A 19,416-nucleotide genomic window follows, 5' to 3' on the forward strand; every position below is an offset into this window, starting at 1 on the left:
TAAAGAAAACAAACAAACAAACCCAGCCAGAGATAAGGCTCAGCTCAGTGAAGCTCCCCTACCTTCCTGCCTCCTTTAATGGGCCCTTCCTTTTCTTAGCATAAAATATCCATTTTTTTTTTAATCCAGATCTACAGGGCCTTCCAGGATCTGGCTCTGCCTACCTTTTGACATTCTTTCTCACTGCCTCACCCCTCCCTCCTTTCACCACCATCTGCTCTAGAAGCTCCTAATGGACATGGCCATGTTTTGTTTCTCTCTAAGCTACCTTGTGCATGGTGGGCACTCCAAGTTTTATAAAAGGAAGGAGAGAGGGAAAGAAAGGGGTAGTCCCCTCAGTTATAATGTCCTTGGCTAAAGAAAACAGCTGGCTGCGGCACAGCTGATCCCAGAAGCCAGTCGAGGAGAGGCCTCAGTCTAGAGTAGATACAAAGCATGAGCCATTTCCCACCAGAAAGATGATTAGTTAACAACACATTGGATCCAGCAATTTCACTTCTGGGTATTTATCCGAAGGAAACAAAATCACTGTCTCGAAAAGATGCCTGCAGTCCCGTGTTCATTGCAGCATCATTTACAAGAGTGAAGACAACCTAACTGTTCATCAACGGATGAATGTATAAAGATGGGGTATATGTGCACAGGGAAATATTACTCAGCCATAATAAGAAGGAAATCCTGCCATAACAATGTCATGGATGGACCTTGAGCGTATACTAAGTAAGATAAATCAGGCAGAGAAAGACAAATACTTAAGATCTCACTTAACTAGGGAATCTTAAAAAAAAGAAAGAAACAAAAGAAAAGAAAAGAAAAAAAAACAAAAAGTTGAACTCATACACACAGAGAACAGATTGGTGGTTACGGGGGCTTCGGGGTGTGAAATGGGTGAAGGTGGTCTTCCAGCTATAAGATAAATAAATCCTTAGGCTATAATGCAGAGTACAGTGACAATAGTTAAGAAAAGAAGGAAGACAAGAAAAAGAAGATCCCATCGTGCCAGCAAAAGTCTTGTTCAGTAGCATCATATAGACAAGACTTCACTGCTTCTAAGAACTTTGTGTCCTGGGTGGCTCAGTCAGTTAAGCGTCCGACTTTGGCTCAGGTCATGATCCTGCAGTCGGTGAGTTCCAGCCCCACATCAGGTTCACTGCTTTCAGAGCTGGGCCCACTTCCGATCCTCTGTCCCCCTCTTTCTCCTCCTCCCCTGCTTGCGCTCTCTCAAAAATAAATAAAACATTACATTTGCAACTACCTGGATGGAACTAGAGGGTATTTTGCTAAGTGAAGTTAGTCAGTCAGAGAAAGACAAATATCATATGACTTCACTCATATGACACTTTAAGATACAAAACAGATGAACATAAGGGAAGAGAAGCAAAAATAATATAAAAACAGCGAGGGGAACAAAACATAAGAGACTCTTAAATATAGAGAACAGAGGCTTGCTGGAGGGATTGTGGGAGGGGGGATGGGCCAAATGGGTTAAGGGGCATTAAGGAATCTACTCCTGAAATCATTATTGCACTACATGCTAACTAACTTGGATGTAAATTAAAAAATAAATTATTTAAAACAAAAAGAAATATAAAGTAAAAAAAAAAAAAAGAATCATCAATGGATCATAGAACAGAATATTTCCATAGCCTCCAAGTATCCCCACACAAAATATTTAAGTGAACAATGGGAAAATATTAACTTTACATGAGTGCAATCTGATGAATACAACCTTAACCAAGAGATCAAATTTAATGTCACCAATTCTGGGACAAATGGATATCATGTGCCAACTTACATAATGCACTGAGAAGGATGTAGTATCACTGTGTGGTATTCCTGACAGAAATGCATAAGTTGAATCTAATCATAAGCATAGAAAATCAGGTAAACCCAAGTTGAGGGACACTCTAGTAAATGGTTAAGACTTCTCAAAATTGTTATGGTTGAGTAAGACAGTAAGACTGAGGACTTGTGGCAGAGAGATAAGAATAAAGTGCAATAACAATTAAATACAATGCATGATACTAGACTGGAGAGGAGAATAGACAGACTATAAAATTTGCCAAATTTTCTGTAAATGACATTGTTGAGACAGTTGGTCACATTTGAACAAGGTCTGTAAATGAGATATATAATAGTATTATCTCAATGTTAAGGTATTGATTTTGATCACTGTAGTGTGTTTATGCAAAAGGATGTCCTTGTTCTCATGAAAAGTGCTCTAAAGTATTTAGGGGTTAAGGATGTATCTACAGCTTACTCTCAAATAGTTTAGAAAAAACTTGTATGCACATTTATCTGTGTGTAGTGTGTATAAGGAGAAGAAAAAGAAAGAAAGAGCGAAAGGGAGTGAAAGAGAAAATAAGAGAAAAAATATGCAAAATATTAACGGTTAAGGTATGTGAGACAAGTATAAACAGGAGTTTCCTGGCCTATTCTTTCAATTTTTTTATAAATTTGTAATTATTTCAAAATAAAATGTATCTCCCCTACAAAAAGTATATGGGTTCTGAATACCAATGGGATAAGTTCCTGGCTCCTTCATTTATTAACTCTATGATGACAGAAATGTTACTTGACGTCTGATTCAAATATTTGACCTGTAAATAGGGACAATCATTGACCAATTACATGTAAAACATACAATATGTTTTGAGCAGTATTTTGGACCTAGGGAATACTCAATAAAAATTATATCTCTCAAATAGATAGATAGATAGATAGATAGATAGATAGATAGATAGATACAACATTAAAAGAGAGAGAGAGAGAATTTATGTCCATCAGTGAAACCACTTCTCAAAGTGGGGTGAGCTCCCTTCGGGCTGCAGTAGGAGAAAAAAAGAGCTCTCCCCATGATCAGAAGTGACTCTAAAAATTGTACAGTGGGGGTGGGGTGCCTGGGTGGCTCAGTGGGTTAAGCTTCCAACTCTTGGTTTCAGCTCAGGTCATGATCTCATGGTTGGCAGGACTGAGCCCCATCTCGGGCTCTGCACTGACAGCATGCAGCCTGCTTGGCATTCTGTCTCTCCCTCTCCTCTGTCCCTCCCCAACTCACATGCACACACCCACTCTCTCTCTCAAAGTAAATAAACATTTAAAATGAAAATAAAAATTTTACAGTGGGATTTTCCTGGGGGATTAATACTGAAAAGTGGACAGTCACATAAATCCGCCCCTACACCTTCTGCAACTGGGTAAAGATCCGTGAGTGGGTTTTTTTGAGCTCCTCAGGAGACAGGCTTCGTGACTGTCTTTAGCAAAGTAGAAAAGAACCTACCTCCAGGGTAATCATTTCCCGTGGGAGAGGGGTTGGTGGGGCTTTCTCTGGCAATTGAACTGCGATCTCATTTTGCATCTCATCTTCCAGAAAACCTGTGGGATGAAACCCCACGAGAGAGCCCAAGGTGATTGTGTTTTCTCACCTAAGAAGTGGGCCCAAGCAGACAGGTACCTTTCAGCCAGCCCAGCTACCTGAGTTCCCCGCCACCCCCGCCCCCGCCCCCCCAGGACTGCCATGGCACCAGCAACCCAACCCTAATTTCCCCACTCTGTCTCTAGAATCACCTCAAAAAGTATACAAACAGGTACATGTTTGTTATAATCTAGTTCTGCAAACCATTTACCTCCCAACCAGGTGACACTTAGACAGTAAACAGAAAACTGGCTTACGGAGAATTCTCTCCAGCGACTCACACCTTCTGACTTCATTCACAAATTTTCTTTGGAAGCTGTTCACATTCACATTTAACTAGAGTGGGGGGAAACCAGAAGCCACACATTAGTAGCAACAGATGCCAATGTATTCCCTTTGGTTATTATTATTATTAATGCTGGGGAATTATTATTATTATTATTATTATTATTATTATTATTATTAATGCTGGGGAAGGTTGCTGGAACCATCTTCGGAATAGATACTTCCATGCATGAGACAGGTAAGTTACAGGCAAAACACACCTTGATGTTCTTATACACAATCTCCCAAATGCCTCAGCTCTGGTCTTCCTACACTTAGAAAGTCCTCCCACAGTTAAGGTTTCCTTGCTTTTAGTTGGATTTACATCCAAATGAGCCTTGAAATCCTCAGTGGAGTCATGAATACGACAGGATCTTGAAATTGCATAGCTCCACGCAATGTTATCACAATCATCAACAAAAATTCAGTGTCCTAGTGATGGTGACCCTCAGCTCAGCCCAATAAATGTTATTAAGGAACTGCCTCACGTCAGGTCCTGTACTAGAAACTAAGAACACACAGAACAAGACAAGATCCTTCCCTGCAGGAGCTTAGTTTTGATTGTGATCTTGGTGAGGAAGTAAAGGAGTAAAGAACGTTGTTCAAAAAAGCTTGGTAAGGATCCAAACCACCTCTGAGAAATGATACCCCAACATCACACTCAAGACTGTCTAGCCCTAGAATGTCACTCTAGGGAGACTGTGCACTTTGTCCTCAGACCAGCTAGTTAGGAACAATTGGTTTCTGTCTTCGGAACAAGGTTTGGTAGTCCACATGCCCATTGGAGACCTCTAATTCTTTGAAGGTACTATGTAGGAACTAAAGTATAATGCCATCTAACATGTAGTGACTGCATTAGAGCCTCAAAACATTCCTATAGAAGAGATACATCTAGAGGAAAGGAGAACATGTTTGCAAGTCACTTCTCAACGTTATCACAAACCTTAGCCAGAACAACTAGAACCACGTGGAACTCCATCTATCCCAGCTCAGGGCTCTACTCCCTGAACTTAGTTCACTACCAAGAAGTTGGTGTGAAAGAGATGTCTACACCCACCCCACCTTCCTCTGGTCTCCCAAGAATGTGGCACCTACATCTTTGAACTGAACCAGTCCAAGCTCCCCAAGCTCAGCCACACAGCAATATGCAGCCTCCACCTGGAGAAACAGCTGGGACAAACACATCTCCTCACTGCGAAACACGGACGCCATCTTGACACAGCCTTGGTCTGCAGGAGACAAAGACATCGGAGGGAATAAGAGTATAGAAGCCTTAGGATGAAAACTGGCTTTAGTTGCATTATATTAATATCCGACAGGGGAAAAAAATCCAACAGGAATGACTCTTAATTCTAAAAATATAAACAAAAACAAGATAGCACTTTTCACCACCTATCGGACTGGCAAGAGATTAAAAAATATGAGTAAAGACCCATGTTGTGGACGGTATGAGAGAGCAGGCATCTTCATACACTGTACTTTAGTCTTGGAAGTGTACATTTGGACAGTTTTTTTCAGAGAGCAATTTGTCAGTGCCTATCAAATTTTATAGCACTCATATCCATGACCCAGGATTTCCACTGCTATTCATCTGGACAAACTTGGAGATGTATGGGAAAATGTATGCACAACGATGTTCCTGATAACATTGTATATCATAATTATAATAAATGGATCTAACCCAGATATCCATCAACAGGACAGTGATTAAGCTGACTCACAGAACCCTGTGCAGTCAGCCAGAATGAAATAAATCTGTACGTATGTCCTCTGTATGGAAAAAGGGTATTCATGTAGAACCCACTCCCACCAAAGGCCCTCTGGACTGATCTACCACTGCCAAGCCAAATCAATTTCCCCAAAGACCAACCTTCTGGAATAACTGTCACACCTCCAGAACGGGCCCCTTTTTCTCATTTCATTTTATAATATATACAGTAGCTGCTGTTTGACAGACACTGGGGTTATCCCTTCTCTGCTTTAATTATTCTTGTATCTCTATTTCTCATAGAATCAAGTCTAAAACCCTTGATTTGGCCAACAAAAAGGCTGTATATCTGGCCTTTGCCTTCCCCTCCAGCTTCATTGCCCTTCACACTGCTCTCTGGACACACAATGTCTCCCGGAGCTCCCTCCTACCTCAGGATCTTTGTCCATGCATTCCCCTAGATTTGGAACCTCACTTTCTTCCTCCCCAAGTCCCCCTGGGTTCCATGCACCCAACACAATCCTGTCATTGGAGCCTCAGTGCAAAGATCCTCTTCTACCCTAAGCCCTTTCAGACCACCACCACCACGTGAAACCAGTACTCCCAGAAGATAAATCATCGGCAACTACCTGTTTCACGTTTGTGTTGCCCACTAACCAGTCAATTCCATGAGGTGAGAACTATGTCATGTTTTCCATTCTATCACCAGTATAGCTCAGCCACAAAGCAGGTTCTCAAAAGTTACTGCCCAATTTATTGACTAGAGACCAAACATCATCCCTCCCTCCAGAATGCATCGCCTGATGCTGCATTTTTTGCCTTTTGACACCTAGATGAATCAAAACTTTTCATACTACCCTTTCTGATAAATAAAGGAATGTTTCCGTAGAAGAGAGACACAAGACATCAGCATCAAGCAGACCAAGAACACAGTGTAAAGGACCTTCTTACCCCGGCTTTGTCCCAGCAGGCTCTAGACAGGGTTCCGCAGCAGGGCGGGGGCTACAGCTCTCTGGTACTCCCTCGGCCCAACCCCCCTAGCAGGGAGCCCCCAGAGGCAGCTGTGTTTGGTCAGGGCCTGTGAGTGGCAGGCCTGGGACCAGGATTCCTCGGGTGGCTTCCCTAAGGCAAAGAGCCCCTCCCGGTGCTTCTCCTCCCTAGGTGCCTACAGAGCCCAGAGGCAGCTCTGTTGTATCAACACCTGCCTGGGAGTGAGAAGAACCTGCCTCACCGGCCAGCCCTGCTCAAACCCCCTCCCTCCCCCAGCCACCTGAGCCCAGGGCCACGACCTTGGAGCCCCACCAGGAAGCAGTGACTTTCTCCTGTAAGAAAAGTAACTCACCCCTCGGTGAGCAGTTTTGGGAAAGGTTTCTAGAGGACTTAGAAGGGCCCTAGAGACAACCTTCCAGTGCATCTACTAAGCACATCAAACACTCCTTCTTGTCACTGTAAAATGAAATCGTTTGAGACATGAAAAACAAATCATGCCCACTATCTTATCAACAACTATCTTCAAAAACACTTCACTTGCAACACAAAACAGACAGATAAACATTCAATAGCTAAGATTCAGCTTCCAATGTGGCCCAGGTAAAGAGACAGGGCCAGACATGACTATTTACCCTTTGACAGAGAATTACTGTCCTGATCAACTTATTTGGTGGAGAGGGGCGAGGAGCAGAGGAGTAAAGCAATTACACCGTGTCTCCTGGTTGGGGGTCCTCTGCAGTGGCCACCTTTGTTCACACTAATGAGCTTGGCAAAGCAGCTTACCTCAAGGCGGGGGGGGGGGGGGGGGGGGGGGGGGGGGGGGGGGGGGGGGGGGGGGCGGGGGGGGGGCGGGTTGCAGATCCCTTCATGCACCCACCTGGGGTGAGTGGCACATGTACCCTAGAACAAGAAGGGTGTTTTGTTGTTGTTGTTACTTTTTAGAGTGGAAAAATTAAAGCAACCGCAAAAGTACAGAGACCAATATAAGGCACCCCCATATTCACACTGCTCAGCGTCAACTGGTGAATTTTGTATCATCAGTTCTTTCACCCACTTCTCCCACCCACCCCAGGCTACGTTGAAGCTAATCCCACACATATTTCTTCTTTCAAAATATTTCAGTATGTATCTCTGAAAGATACATTTTCATATACATATATTATATTATATATACTATAATATATATTATAATATATATTATATAATATATAATACATATGTAACCTAAACGATACATTTTCATATACATATATTATATATATTATAATATATATTATATAATATATATAATACATATGTAACCTAAAAGATACATTTTCATATACATATATTATATTATAATATTATAATATATAATATATAATATATTATAATAATATAATATATATAATATGTATGTAACCTAAAAGATACATATTCATATATATTACATATATAATACACACATATGTAATACCATGGTCACACTTAAAATTCAACAGTAATTCAACAGTAATCAAATATCCCGTCAATATTCAAATGGCCCAGGTTGTCTGAGGTCTTTTTAATAAGCGCCTCAGGTGATGCTTCTGCGTCATCAAATTAGAACTATTGCTTTTGAGAACACAGGGTGGACAATCTACCTTGGGAGGCAGCAGGGTGAATGCAGGCAGTTTGGGAAGATCAGCTGAGAAGGGGCAGCTTGAACCTGGGGGAGCGGAGGCCAGGGCCCCTGGGGGGAGCAGGTGGCCTGTGACGAGGCCTGTAGGAAAAGCAATGCTCGGGTTGCTTCAGACACAGAGGTTGGCCAGAGCCGCCCACCCCAACGTGGCGGAATCACTCGAGTCCAGCCTCACCTGGTCAGACTTCTGAAGGCTGAACTCAGGACCCACAGCGCAGAGCAGAAGGATTCGAACTGGCAACTGCAAAGAGAATGCCCGACACTGATTCCGTCTCTCTTGCCAGAAGAACTCGAGGCAAGAGGAGCCCCTGCCTCGACTGGTGCCTCCCTCCTCATGCCCCTTCGGCTGCCTACCTCTCATTCTGCTCTTCAGCCCCCCTGGGGTTTGCTGGGTCCCCCGGTCAGTGGGTGGTGCAGACGTCCTCAAATGTCCCGGTGCCCAGGAATCACTGAGGAAAAATATAGACGAAAAGCACACCTCGATGGTTAAGACCAGAGTTTACAACCAAACGACCCGAGCCACGATCCCAGCTCTGCCATTGACCCTGGGGAAGCTTATTTAACCCCAGGTTCCCAGTATCCTCGCCTGCAAAGTATAACAGAATATTAATTATTTTGAATGGAGAAGGAGAGGAGGGAGAATGCATTTCAAGGTTTGCTTCTTTTTTTCCCTCCTAAAGTCCTGAGTGGAAAATGCAGAAGGACAACACACTCACAGGACACTGGCAGGACAATAAATTAATACAATCTGTCTGAAAGGCCATGTGTATATCCTTTGACCCAGCAACCCCACTCTAGGAAGTTCATCCTACGAAAAAATTTGGAAGTTGTATATGGAAATTTAACCACAATAATGTCTATTGCAGCATTATGTGTAATAGGTGTGTAACCATAAATGATCTGAATTCTTTCATCCATTCAATAAATCTTTATTAAGAGTCTACTATGTGGCTCCTTCTGTTCGGGGCTGGGGGGGGGGCGGGGGTAGGGCAGTGAGTAAGAGACAAGAGTGCTTGCCCTCACGAAGAAGCTTCTTGTCCACGGGGCAAGAGACAAACAGTAAACGAGTAATAAGTTAACCAGATATCACAGATTATAAAAAGTGCTATTATAGAAAGATAGGCTTTAGAGAAAGGAAGAGAGACTACTTTACATAAGCAGATAAGGCCATTTAGGCTGAGGTGTGGAAGATTTAAATGAGTCAGTCTTGCAAAAAAAAGTGGGGTTGTGGGGGGTGGGAGTCGGGGGGGGGGGTGGCAGGAGGTATTCTAGGCAACAGAAACAGCCATTCAAGAGCAGGGAGGTGTAAGTAACTTCATCCCCACAGCTGATTTATCTATTGAATGCTTCCTCTGCTCTGGGTATCGCTCCTGCACTTTAGAGTTCCTCAAATTACATCACACGGGCCAATCCATTTAATCGTCTCAATAACCCTAGGAGGCGGACAGTATTCTTATTCTCAAGTCACATATGAGGAAATAGAGGCGCAAAAAGGCCAAGAAAGTGGCCCAAGATCACACAGTCACTCAGGACAGGTCATCTAACACCAGAGTCCCTGTTTACAACTATGCGTGATATTGTTTCATAGCCCAAGAAGGCGCAACACGTTCAAGAAACACAAAGGAGGCCAATGTGTCTGGGGCTTGAGAGGGGTGGGGAGAGGGAGTATAAAGCACGTCAGAGTGGAAACAGGGAGCCACGGAAGTTCTGATGGGCCGATAGGAAATTTGGATTTTGTTCTTTCGCTTTTTTTAGGAAATTTTGATTTTATATATTTTGATTATGATTAGGAAATTTTGATTTTATATATTTTGACTATGATTTATATATTTTTTATTTTTTATAATCATACCAGGAAGCCCTTGGAAATTGTGAAGCAGAGAAATGACATTACTTAACTGATTCATATTAAAAAAAATTTTTTTTTTAACATTTCTTTTTGAGAGAGAGAGTGCGAGAGAGAGAGAGAGAGAGCACATGTGCAAGTGCATGCACGTGGGAGGGGCAGAGAGAGGGAGACAGAGGATCTGTATGTGAGCATACAGCCCAATGTGGGCTCGAACTCATGAACCATAAAATCGTGACCTCGGCCGAAATCAAGTCAGCCATTTAACCAACGGAGCTACCCAGGCGCCCCAACTGATTGACATTTTTGAAAAATTACTTTGATTCTGCTTCTGGAAAGATGGAGTGGAAACACTTTTTCTTCCCAATAACTAAAACTGAAAACCCGGAACATTGTACGTACAAGAAATATTAGAAGACTCTGAAAGGTAGAGAGAAGACAGACCTTCTAGGAACCTCAGGGTGTGAGGAATGACAGAGGCAAGTTCTCTGGGGTTTCTTTCGCCTGTTATGTTCTAGGCATGGTGCTGCAGAAGCCAGCAAGATAGGCAGATAGAAAAAAAATCCCTAATACAGCCTGCTCTCTCTAGCCAAGGCATCAGGAAAGAGGCAGCCTAGTAAGAAAGAAGACTTTCAGATAGTAATCACTCTAATCCAGCCAAACACCACAGAAAAAACTGTGATTCTATGCCCACCCATGTCAGCAAAGCCCAAGTGGAGAGCCCAGTCTTCTACCCTCGCACGTGCACCAAAGCGACACCCTCCAGTATCGTGTCAGAGAAGGCCAAGTGCGGAGTCTGAACTCCCAGACCCACCCTGTGGTAATAAGACACCCTTTGTTAACCTCACTGGGTGATGTCAGAGGAGATCTAATGGGAACTTTCCCGATTGCCACTGGCAATGAGGCCACCCCCTCATTGAGGTCATGTGGGGAGCAGTAACCAGGCACTCCTCTCCTCCCAGCCAGGGTCTTATCAGCAGAGGTATAACGAATAGAAAAATAAAGTAGGAGAAAACACTCTAGTTAATTTCAAGACTTACCATACGGCTACAGTAATCAAGATTGTGGTGCTGGGGGAAAGACAGACAAACAGGTGAATCCAAGAAAATAGAGAACCCAGAAACAGACCAACACAAGTCAGGCCAACTGATTTTTGACACAAGTGGAAAGCATTTCAGTAGAGGAAAGATCACCTTCTCAGCAAATGGTGCTAGAGCAAACGGACATCCACGGGCCAAAAATGGAACAAAGAACTAACAACCCTCACACCCTTGACAAAAATTAACTCAAAATGGATCAGGGATAAATTTCAAATGTAAAACTATAAAATTTTGAGCAGAAACACAGTAGAGCATTTTCAGAACCGAGGGTTTGGTGAAGAGTTCTATAATAAGACACATAAATTGCTATCCACAAGAGAAATTAAAAAAAATTAATTCAAAAATTTACTGTGCAAAAGATTCTAGAAAAAAGGATAAAAAGACAAGCTCAAGACTGGAAGAAAATATGCGCAAGTCACGTATCTGATAAAGGACTCATACCTAGAATTTATCAAGTTTTCAAACTTCAACAAAATATCAAGCAATCCAACTGGAAAAATGGGCCAAAGCCATACGACATTTTACCTAAAAAGATGTACAGATGGCCACTAAGCACAGGAAGAGACGTTCAACATTATTAGCCATTAGGGAAATACAAATTAAAACCACGATGAAATATCAATATATACCTACCAGAACAATGACAAATAATAAATAGTGACAATTCCAAACACTGGCAAAAATGTGGACAGACTGGATGTGTCATGCATTGCCAGTGGAAATGTAAAATGGTACACTCTGAGAAACTGTCTGGCAGTTTTTTAAAAAAATATTTGTTTTTAATGTTTATTTATTTTTGCGAGACTGAGACAGAGTGTGAGATCAGGAGAGGCAGAGGGAGAGGGAGACAGAATCTGAAGCAGGCTCCAGGCTCTGAGCTGCCAGCACAGAGCCCGACGCGGGGCTCAAACCCACAAGCCACAAGATCATGACCTGAGCCAAAGTCAGATGCTTAACCGACTGAGCCACCCAGGAGCCCCTGTTTGGCAGCTTTTTAAAAAAAAAAAAAAAACTAAATATGCACTCTCCTTAGGACCCAGCAATCACACTCATGCTATTTATCCCAGAGAATGGAGCTTATGTTCGCCCCTAAAAAATCTATACATCAATCATAGCAGTTTCATTCCTAATAGCCCAGAACTGGAAACAACCAAAATATCCTGCTTATGGTATATTCATACCTGAGAATACCACTCAGCACTAAAAGCAATAACTATTGATAAACACAACAACCTGGATAGATCTCAAGGTGATTAAGTGAAAAAAAAAAATCTGAAAAAGTCATGCAGTATATGATTCCAGTTAGACAACATTCTCTAAATGACAAAAATTATAGAGATGGAGAAGAAATTACTGGTTGTTAGGCATTAGGAATGGTCACGGTGGTGGTGTATGTGTGTGTCTATGAGGGAGTAACATGAGGAAAATCTTCATGGTGACAGAACGGTTCTATAGCTTGACTATGGTGCTGGAGATGTGAATCTATACACGTGATAAAATGGCACAGGACCATATACAAGCTTTCTATCATTGTCAATTTCCCCATGTAAATAACCAATGGGGAAAGCTTGAAGGGCACACAAGACCTCCCTGTACTATTTGCAACTTTCTGTAAAATCTGTAATTATTTCAAAATAAAAGGTTAAAAAAAAAAAGATTTCAGAAAGAGCAAAGAAGAATTGTGCTTAGCTGGCGTTATACAGTGGAGAGAGGACAGAGACAAATCTCTGGAGATGTGTGTTCTAAATCAAAGTAGCCCGGGAGGTTTGAGTGGCCCCAGGGAAGGCAGCTACCCATCAGGAGACTGGAAAAGGATCCTAAGCCAGACTGGTGGTTTTCAAACTGGTGCACAGAACCCTGGAGATTTTGCAGAACCCTCTTCAGGGGCCACTTTGAGGAAGAAGTAAAAGATCAAGACGGTTAAGCGAACTCTGACACATCTCTATGATAGAATATAGTGCAGCTATTAAAATAGCATGAAAAGCATTCTATAGACAAGGAAACAGGTTCTTGGAACACTGTTGATAAAAAGTATTTTATGAAACAGTATCAATGAACTTTCTTCAACATGTATAATCAATACAGGAAAGATGTGGAAGGAACTATACTGAGATCATCGTGGTGGATAGGATTTGGATTTAGATTTATGTGTTTTGTCCTTTTCTTTATTCCCTGATATTTCCGTAACGAACACATAAAGCTCGTATATTACAGGTCTTCAACTTTGGGGCCAGAAGGCTTTTGGATTTCAGAATGTCGTCTATTTTAGAAAGTTAAGCCAGGTATATACTATATGTTATATAACACCACATGGGCCCTGGGGGCAGCACGCTGTAATCAAAGCAGGTTAATCCTTTTGTACTTAAATATATACATCCTCACTATGAAGAATCAATAAAAATTACACATGCCTCATGTTAAATCAGGTCAGACTGTGCTGCCACGTGCATAAAAACATCTTTGTTTTCAGAGCTTTATGGATTTCTGGAGAGCAGATCACAGATTATGGACCATAAAGACAAAAACAGTACAAGAAACTGCTTTGAGGGGAAACTTTAAGCCCTCGGTGATGCAATGTTACAAAACAAAATGTCAACTTGAGCGGGCCTCATATTCACAGCTGTGTAAGTAATAAAATGGACCTGGACCTGGAGACTGACCAGACAAAAGAAGAGAGGGAAGGTAACAGTTGTACGAGAGTAAGGATAGAAACGGCACCGATTTCATTTCCATGGAGCATTACTGGTGCTCGCTGAGTGCCTCTGAGGCCAGCACAACGCTAAGCATCTACAGATGCTCATGAAGCATGTCTTGATGCTTACTCATCCAGGGCTTATTTATGGGGCACCCCCAGTGCGTCAGGCCCTGTTTTAGGTTCTGCAGACACAGCAGGAAACACAACCAAGTCACTGCTTTTTTTTTTATTATTATTTTTTTAAATGTTTATGTATTTCTGAGAGAGACAGAGACAGAATGCAAGTGGGTTGGGGCAGAGAGGGAGGCACAGAATCCGAAGCAGGCTCCAGGCTCCTAGCTGTCAGCACAGAGCCCAAAGCGGGGCTCGAACCCACGAGCTGTGAGATCATGACCTGAGCTGAATTCGGACACTCAACCGACTGAGCCACCCAAGCGCCCCAAAGTCACGGCTTTTATGGAGCTTATGTTTTAGTGGAGATGGGAGAGACCAAAAAGAAACAAGTATTCAATTCAAAAGATAATGTCAAACGCCAATAAACTGAGAAGAGCAGCATGAGCATATTATTTGGAGATTAAAAAAAATTTTTTTTTAATGTTTATATTATTTTTGAGACACAGAGAGACAGAGCATGAGCAGGGGAGGTGCAGAGAGAGAGAGGGACACAGAATCCGAAGCAGGCTCCAGGCTCTGAGCTAACAGCACAGAACCTGATGTGGGGCTCGAACCCTCGAACCCATGAACCGTGAGATCATGACCTGAGCCGAAGGCAGTCGCTCAACCGACTGAGCCATCCAGGCGTCCCTGGAGATTTTGAAAGTAACCACAAAAGGAAAAAATTAGTCAAGAGTAAGAACAAGGCTGCGGATGGAATGGAGAGGAAGGAGATTTGAGCATTGCTCTTTCAAACCCTTTGTACGACTTGATTTTTACAGTTTGTATCCATCAGCTAATTTGAAGAAAATCAAACATTTAATTAAAACGACAATAAAATAAAATAATCTCAAAAGTATTGACTGAGCGACCATGAAGTGCCAGGCAAGGCACTAGGTGCTTAAGGTACGAATTGGGCAAAACAGGGCCTGTTGTGGTAAACTCTAGCAGGGCAGGCAAAAGTAATAATCCTAATATCAATGGCAAACAGATGATGCCCACTACGGGCAAATTTAAGACAAAACCCTAAGAAATAGGTATTATTAAAACCCTCGTTGTTATTGTTTGTCTGGTTTGCAGATTAGCAATCCGAGATGGGTTACACATTCAAGGTTGCTCACTAGCAAGTGGTAGAGAGGGGACTTGAACCCAGGTAGTGTGGCCCCAGAGCTGAGACAGTCTAGTCTCAGTAATCAAATTATTAAATAACCACGGAGACAAATGTGTCAGAACGAAGATGGGTACACTGAAGGAGAGAACACAGCTCTCTAAGTCGTGTAACTTGACTCCTTCTTGGGGAAAGAAGGTAGTATACACAGGGCAGAGAGAATGAGGGGGTGGGGAGAAAGCGGGCAGGATGAGGACATGATCTGCAGGCTGTATTAAGGACTGTGCCTTTATCACAAGAGCATCTGGGGCCCTTGACGGCTCTGAAGCAGGTAGGGTAGGGGTAAATGGCACAACTTGGAAAACATATTTTTTTTTTAATGTTATTTATCTTGAGAGAGTGAAGAAGGGGCAGAGAGAGAGAGAGAATCCCAAGCAGACTCTGAGCTGCCTGCAGAGCCTGACAAGGGTCTCGAACCCACAATCCAGGAGATCACAACCCGAGCTGAAATCAAGAGTCTGATGCTTAACTGACTGAGCCACCCAGGAGCCCCAGAAAACACGTTACTAACTGCAGAGTGGACACAAGGAGAGGCAATCCCCGCAGCAGACAGAGCAGTTCTGAGACCAGCACTGTGGCCCAGGCAAAAGATGAAATATTGTTTCATCGTTAATATCCCGTGTGACAAAACAGAAAGCACACATAAAGCCCTTTTGTGGCATAACGAAGTAAGAAGAGTGATGGTTTGACTTGCCAGCTGAATTAGCTATTTTGACAGAACACCATTCTTACTTGAAAAGAACAGCTGACACACTGTGGTTATTCAGACATAGGCATTTGGCAGGCATTTTCTCAGAAATGATCCAAATGATTCTGTCACTTCAAAGGAAAACAACTGACATTGTTTGTTGCCAGTGATGAAATTCTAACTCTCAAACAACAATTAACATTTTGGAAAACTTTTATGCGCCCACATGAACGTGACAGCTTCTCAGTGCTAACAACTTTTCTGATGAGGATATTTCTCTGGGGATATTTATAAATGTGAGTTTTAAAAGTTATTGTATAATGAAATGGGACAGCATTTGGGAGATCTGCAAAACTCAATGAACCATTATTTCCCAAATGCCCAATGCATGATGTTATAAAGTCATGCTTGGGCAAACGATCCATTGAAAAGTACATGCTTAACCAAGGGATTTTAATGAAAAGGTCATTGATTTGGTTTCAGAGTCCACACTGCAACTAAGCTTTTAGAAGTACTACTTGTTGGGGCACGTGGGTGGCTCAGTCAGTTAAGCGTCTGACTTCTGCTCAGGTCATGATCTCACAGTTCCTGGGTTTCAGACCTGCGTGGGGCTCTGTGCTGACAGCTCAGAGCCTGGAGCCTGCTTCGGATTCTGTGTCTCCCTCTCTCGCTCTCTACCTTTCCCTTGCTCACACTCTGTCTCTCTCTCTCTCAAAAATAAATAAACATTAACAAAAATTTTTTAAAAGGCCTATAGTATCAAAGAAAAATGTCCACAACTACTGAAAAGTCTAGTAAAACATTTTTCCTGGGATGAATCACTAAATTCTACTCTAGAATTAGTAGTGAATTCGACTACTGTAGTAGTGTTAGTTATTACACTATATGGTAACTAACTTGAATTTAAATAAAATTAAAAAAAAATTTTTTTTCCCTTTCTAAAAACTACTTAGTTACGTGAGACCAGATTTTCATCGTATATTTCAAAAAAAAAAAATAACATAGAGCAATGAGCTGAATGTAAAAATAGATATGCAAAAGACACCCAGCTGTCTTCTGTTGGTCACACATTAAAGAGATTTGCAAAAGAAAGCAATCAGTGCTACTCTTCCCGAAACTGTTTTGGAAAATACAGTACTTTCATAAAAAGAGGTGTTTATACTAACATAATAAACAGGTTCGTATGAATTTAAATGAGTTCACACACAAGCATTTTTAAATTTCTCAGTTGTAATTCCTAGTGTGGGAAATATTAGTATATAGGATCCACATAAGCCAAAGCTCTTTGGGGTTCTCAATAATGTTTAAGAGTGAAGAGGCTTCTAGACCAACACATTGGTCCGCCACTGGCCTGGGGTTTATCAGCTCACTAGAACTGCCTCGACAGGGGACACCACAAACTGGGTAGCATAAACAACAGAACTCATCGTCTAGGAGTCCTGGAGGTGGACGTCTAAGATCAAGGTGATGGGGGTGGGGCGTTTCGATTCCTTCTGAGACTATGGGGAAGAATCTGTTCTATGCCTCTGACCTGGCTGCTGGTGATTCGCTGGCCATCTCTGGGGTTCCTTAGCTACAGAAGCCTCTGGGATCTGACTTCATCTTCACATGTGTGTGTGTCTGTGTCCAAATCTCCCCTTTTAATAAGGACATGTTGGTTGGGGGCAGGGGCCCAGACTACTCCAGTAAGAGTATGACTTCATCTTAACTCATTACCTCTACAAAGACCCTATTTCCAAGTAAGGTCACATTCTGAGGTGCGGGGTTAGGACTTCAACATATGAATGGGGGGGGGAGGGGTGGAGGACACAATTCGGTCTGTGACAAGGGGGAAGCAGTGAAATCAGGGCTGCGTGTGGGAGACCTGAAAGGTTCCAAGGCAGGACAGAGGAGACGGACCAGGAATGGAGATAGAGGAGAACAGTCAGAAGAAAGAGAATTCGAGAAAAGTGTCTCAAGAATCGTGGAGGGCTCACACAACAGGAGAGCTGAGAAGCATCTGGAGGTGCCTGATGACACTGATGGACCTCCTTCAGGGGCATGAAGGAGGCAGAATTCAGAGACTGGGGAACTGGGAAGTCACTGGCCGGTGAAGAAAGACAATACCAACAACTCTTCCAAAATACCAGGCTGTGAAAAGGAAGGAGAGAGCAGGGAAGGAACTGAGGAGAAAATTAGCCTCGTGGGAAGATTTCCTCTATTTTTTTCAAGGAAGAGACAGTTAATAATCCAAGACAATTCTGTGAGCTCTAGGGGCCCAGCACGTGTAGAAACTGGCAACTTCTACTTTTCCTTATCTTTTAGGTGCTTGTGGCACAATCACCTTGAATCCCATAAAGGTATCTTTTACATCTCTCTGCAAGTGTCCCGACTGAGCTCGGTATTTTACATGCAGCATTTCATAGCATCGCTGACTCACGCAAGGTCGGAACGATTCAAGTGCGAGCACCCACAGTCCAGGTGGTCTAGGACCAAAGTAAACTTCCCTGATTCTCTCCTGTGATCTCAACAGTGGAGGAAGGAGAGAAAAGGGGAGAGGCGAGCCCTTCACAGCGATGAGCCTCAAGAGGGTTTCCGGCGACGGGCAGAAAAGAGCCAAAGACTGAGTCCTGACCACTCACTGGCCTGAAAGCATCCTTCCTTATTTATTCATTTAAAAATTTTATTTTCTTTTTTAAGTTTATTTATTTACTTTGAGAGAGAGGGCCAGCAGGGGAGGCGCGGAGAGAGAGGGAGAGAGAGAATCCCAAGCAGCCTCCGCACTCCAAGTGTAGATCCCCACACGGGGCTGAAACTCACGAACCGTGAGATCATGACTTCAGCCCTGATCAAGAATAGGATACTTAACCAACTGAGGAACCCAGGCACCTCTCAACCCAATGCTTTAAAGGAAAATGACACTTACAGTTGGCACAAGGTCTTGAGGGAAACAACCCCCTTAGAACAGAATCAATCCCCTAAGGCCACCTGTAAGAGTACTGTTTTGGACATTTAGTGGTTTCGTACCACTACTCGTGTTCTTTAGACAAGTCTGGGGCACAATGCCAGTTTGGGCCACTTTACACTTGTCTGGGCAGGTCTCAGGCGAGGCACTTTTGTGCCCGAGGACATTCTATAAGGTGGCTCTTGACCAGCTAAAGAGGCGAGCACTCCCCGTACATCTCTTCAAAGTGGACATTCCTTTAAACAAAGGGCCCCCTTTGTTCCTGTATCCCTCTACCGGGGATTAGGAAGATACTGTGCACGACCACATGTTCAGCGGTACAGGATCAACTTTCAGGAGATCATCATAATTTAAAAAATGAAAAGGGGTAAGTGGAGAGCAAGCTAAAATGCTTGCAAGGAATTTAATCCAAAAATAAAATTGTAGCTGCAGAAGTAACAACCTGATTCTCCACAAACAGTGTCTGATTTTTCTGAACTGAATTCTGGCCAGATGACCTTCCTTCACATAATTGATTTTAACATCCACTTACCTAGCAGTTCCCACCACTGGCCAGGCACTGACCCTACCATCCACAAACCTTCACAATATGCATTAATGGAGACAAAGTACTAGAGACAGAGAATGGCTTGAGGTTGCTAAAAAGAGAGGGAATGACATTCAACTCACACACACACACACACACACACACACACACAAATGCAATTTGTTGACAGTAATGTCCA

General features: G+C 42.8%; 1 protein-coding gene across 3 annotated transcripts in view; it reads right to left on the bottom strand.

Annotated features, from left to right (window-relative positions):
* ATP6V0A4 (ATPase H+ transporting V0 subunit a4) overlaps window positions 1–19,416 on the bottom strand; it is a 101,242-nt gene that overhangs the window by 70,946 nt on the left and 10,880 nt on the right. The window contains exons 2-7 of one of the 3 annotated variants that reach the window (XM_019825881.3): window positions 8,452–8,546; window positions 8,273–8,338; window positions 8,060–8,178; window positions 4,835–4,968; window positions 3,673–3,751; window positions 3,281–3,375 (exon numbers count right to left, since the gene is read on the bottom strand). In XM_019825881.3, the coding sequence (XP_019681440.3) occupies window positions 3,281–3,375; window positions 3,673–3,751; window positions 4,835–4,951 (291 nt within the window). In that variant the 5' untranslated portion in view covers window positions 4,952–4,968; window positions 8,060–8,178; window positions 8,273–8,338; window positions 8,452–8,546. Of the gene's footprint in view, window positions 1–3,280; window positions 3,376–3,672; window positions 3,752–4,834; window positions 4,969–6,398; window positions 6,657–8,059; window positions 8,179–8,272; window positions 8,339–8,451; window positions 8,547–19,416 lie in introns of those variants that run through there. The other 2 variants (XM_019825880.3, XM_011280577.4) reach the window with 2 other exon arrangements.

This window comes from Felis catus, chromosome A2 (genome assembly GCF_018350175.1).
Source record: "Felis catus isolate Fca126 chromosome A2, F.catus_Fca126_mat1.0, whole genome shotgun sequence".
Classification (NCBI taxonomy): domain Eukaryota; kingdom Metazoa; phylum Chordata; class Mammalia; order Carnivora; family Felidae; genus Felis; species Felis catus.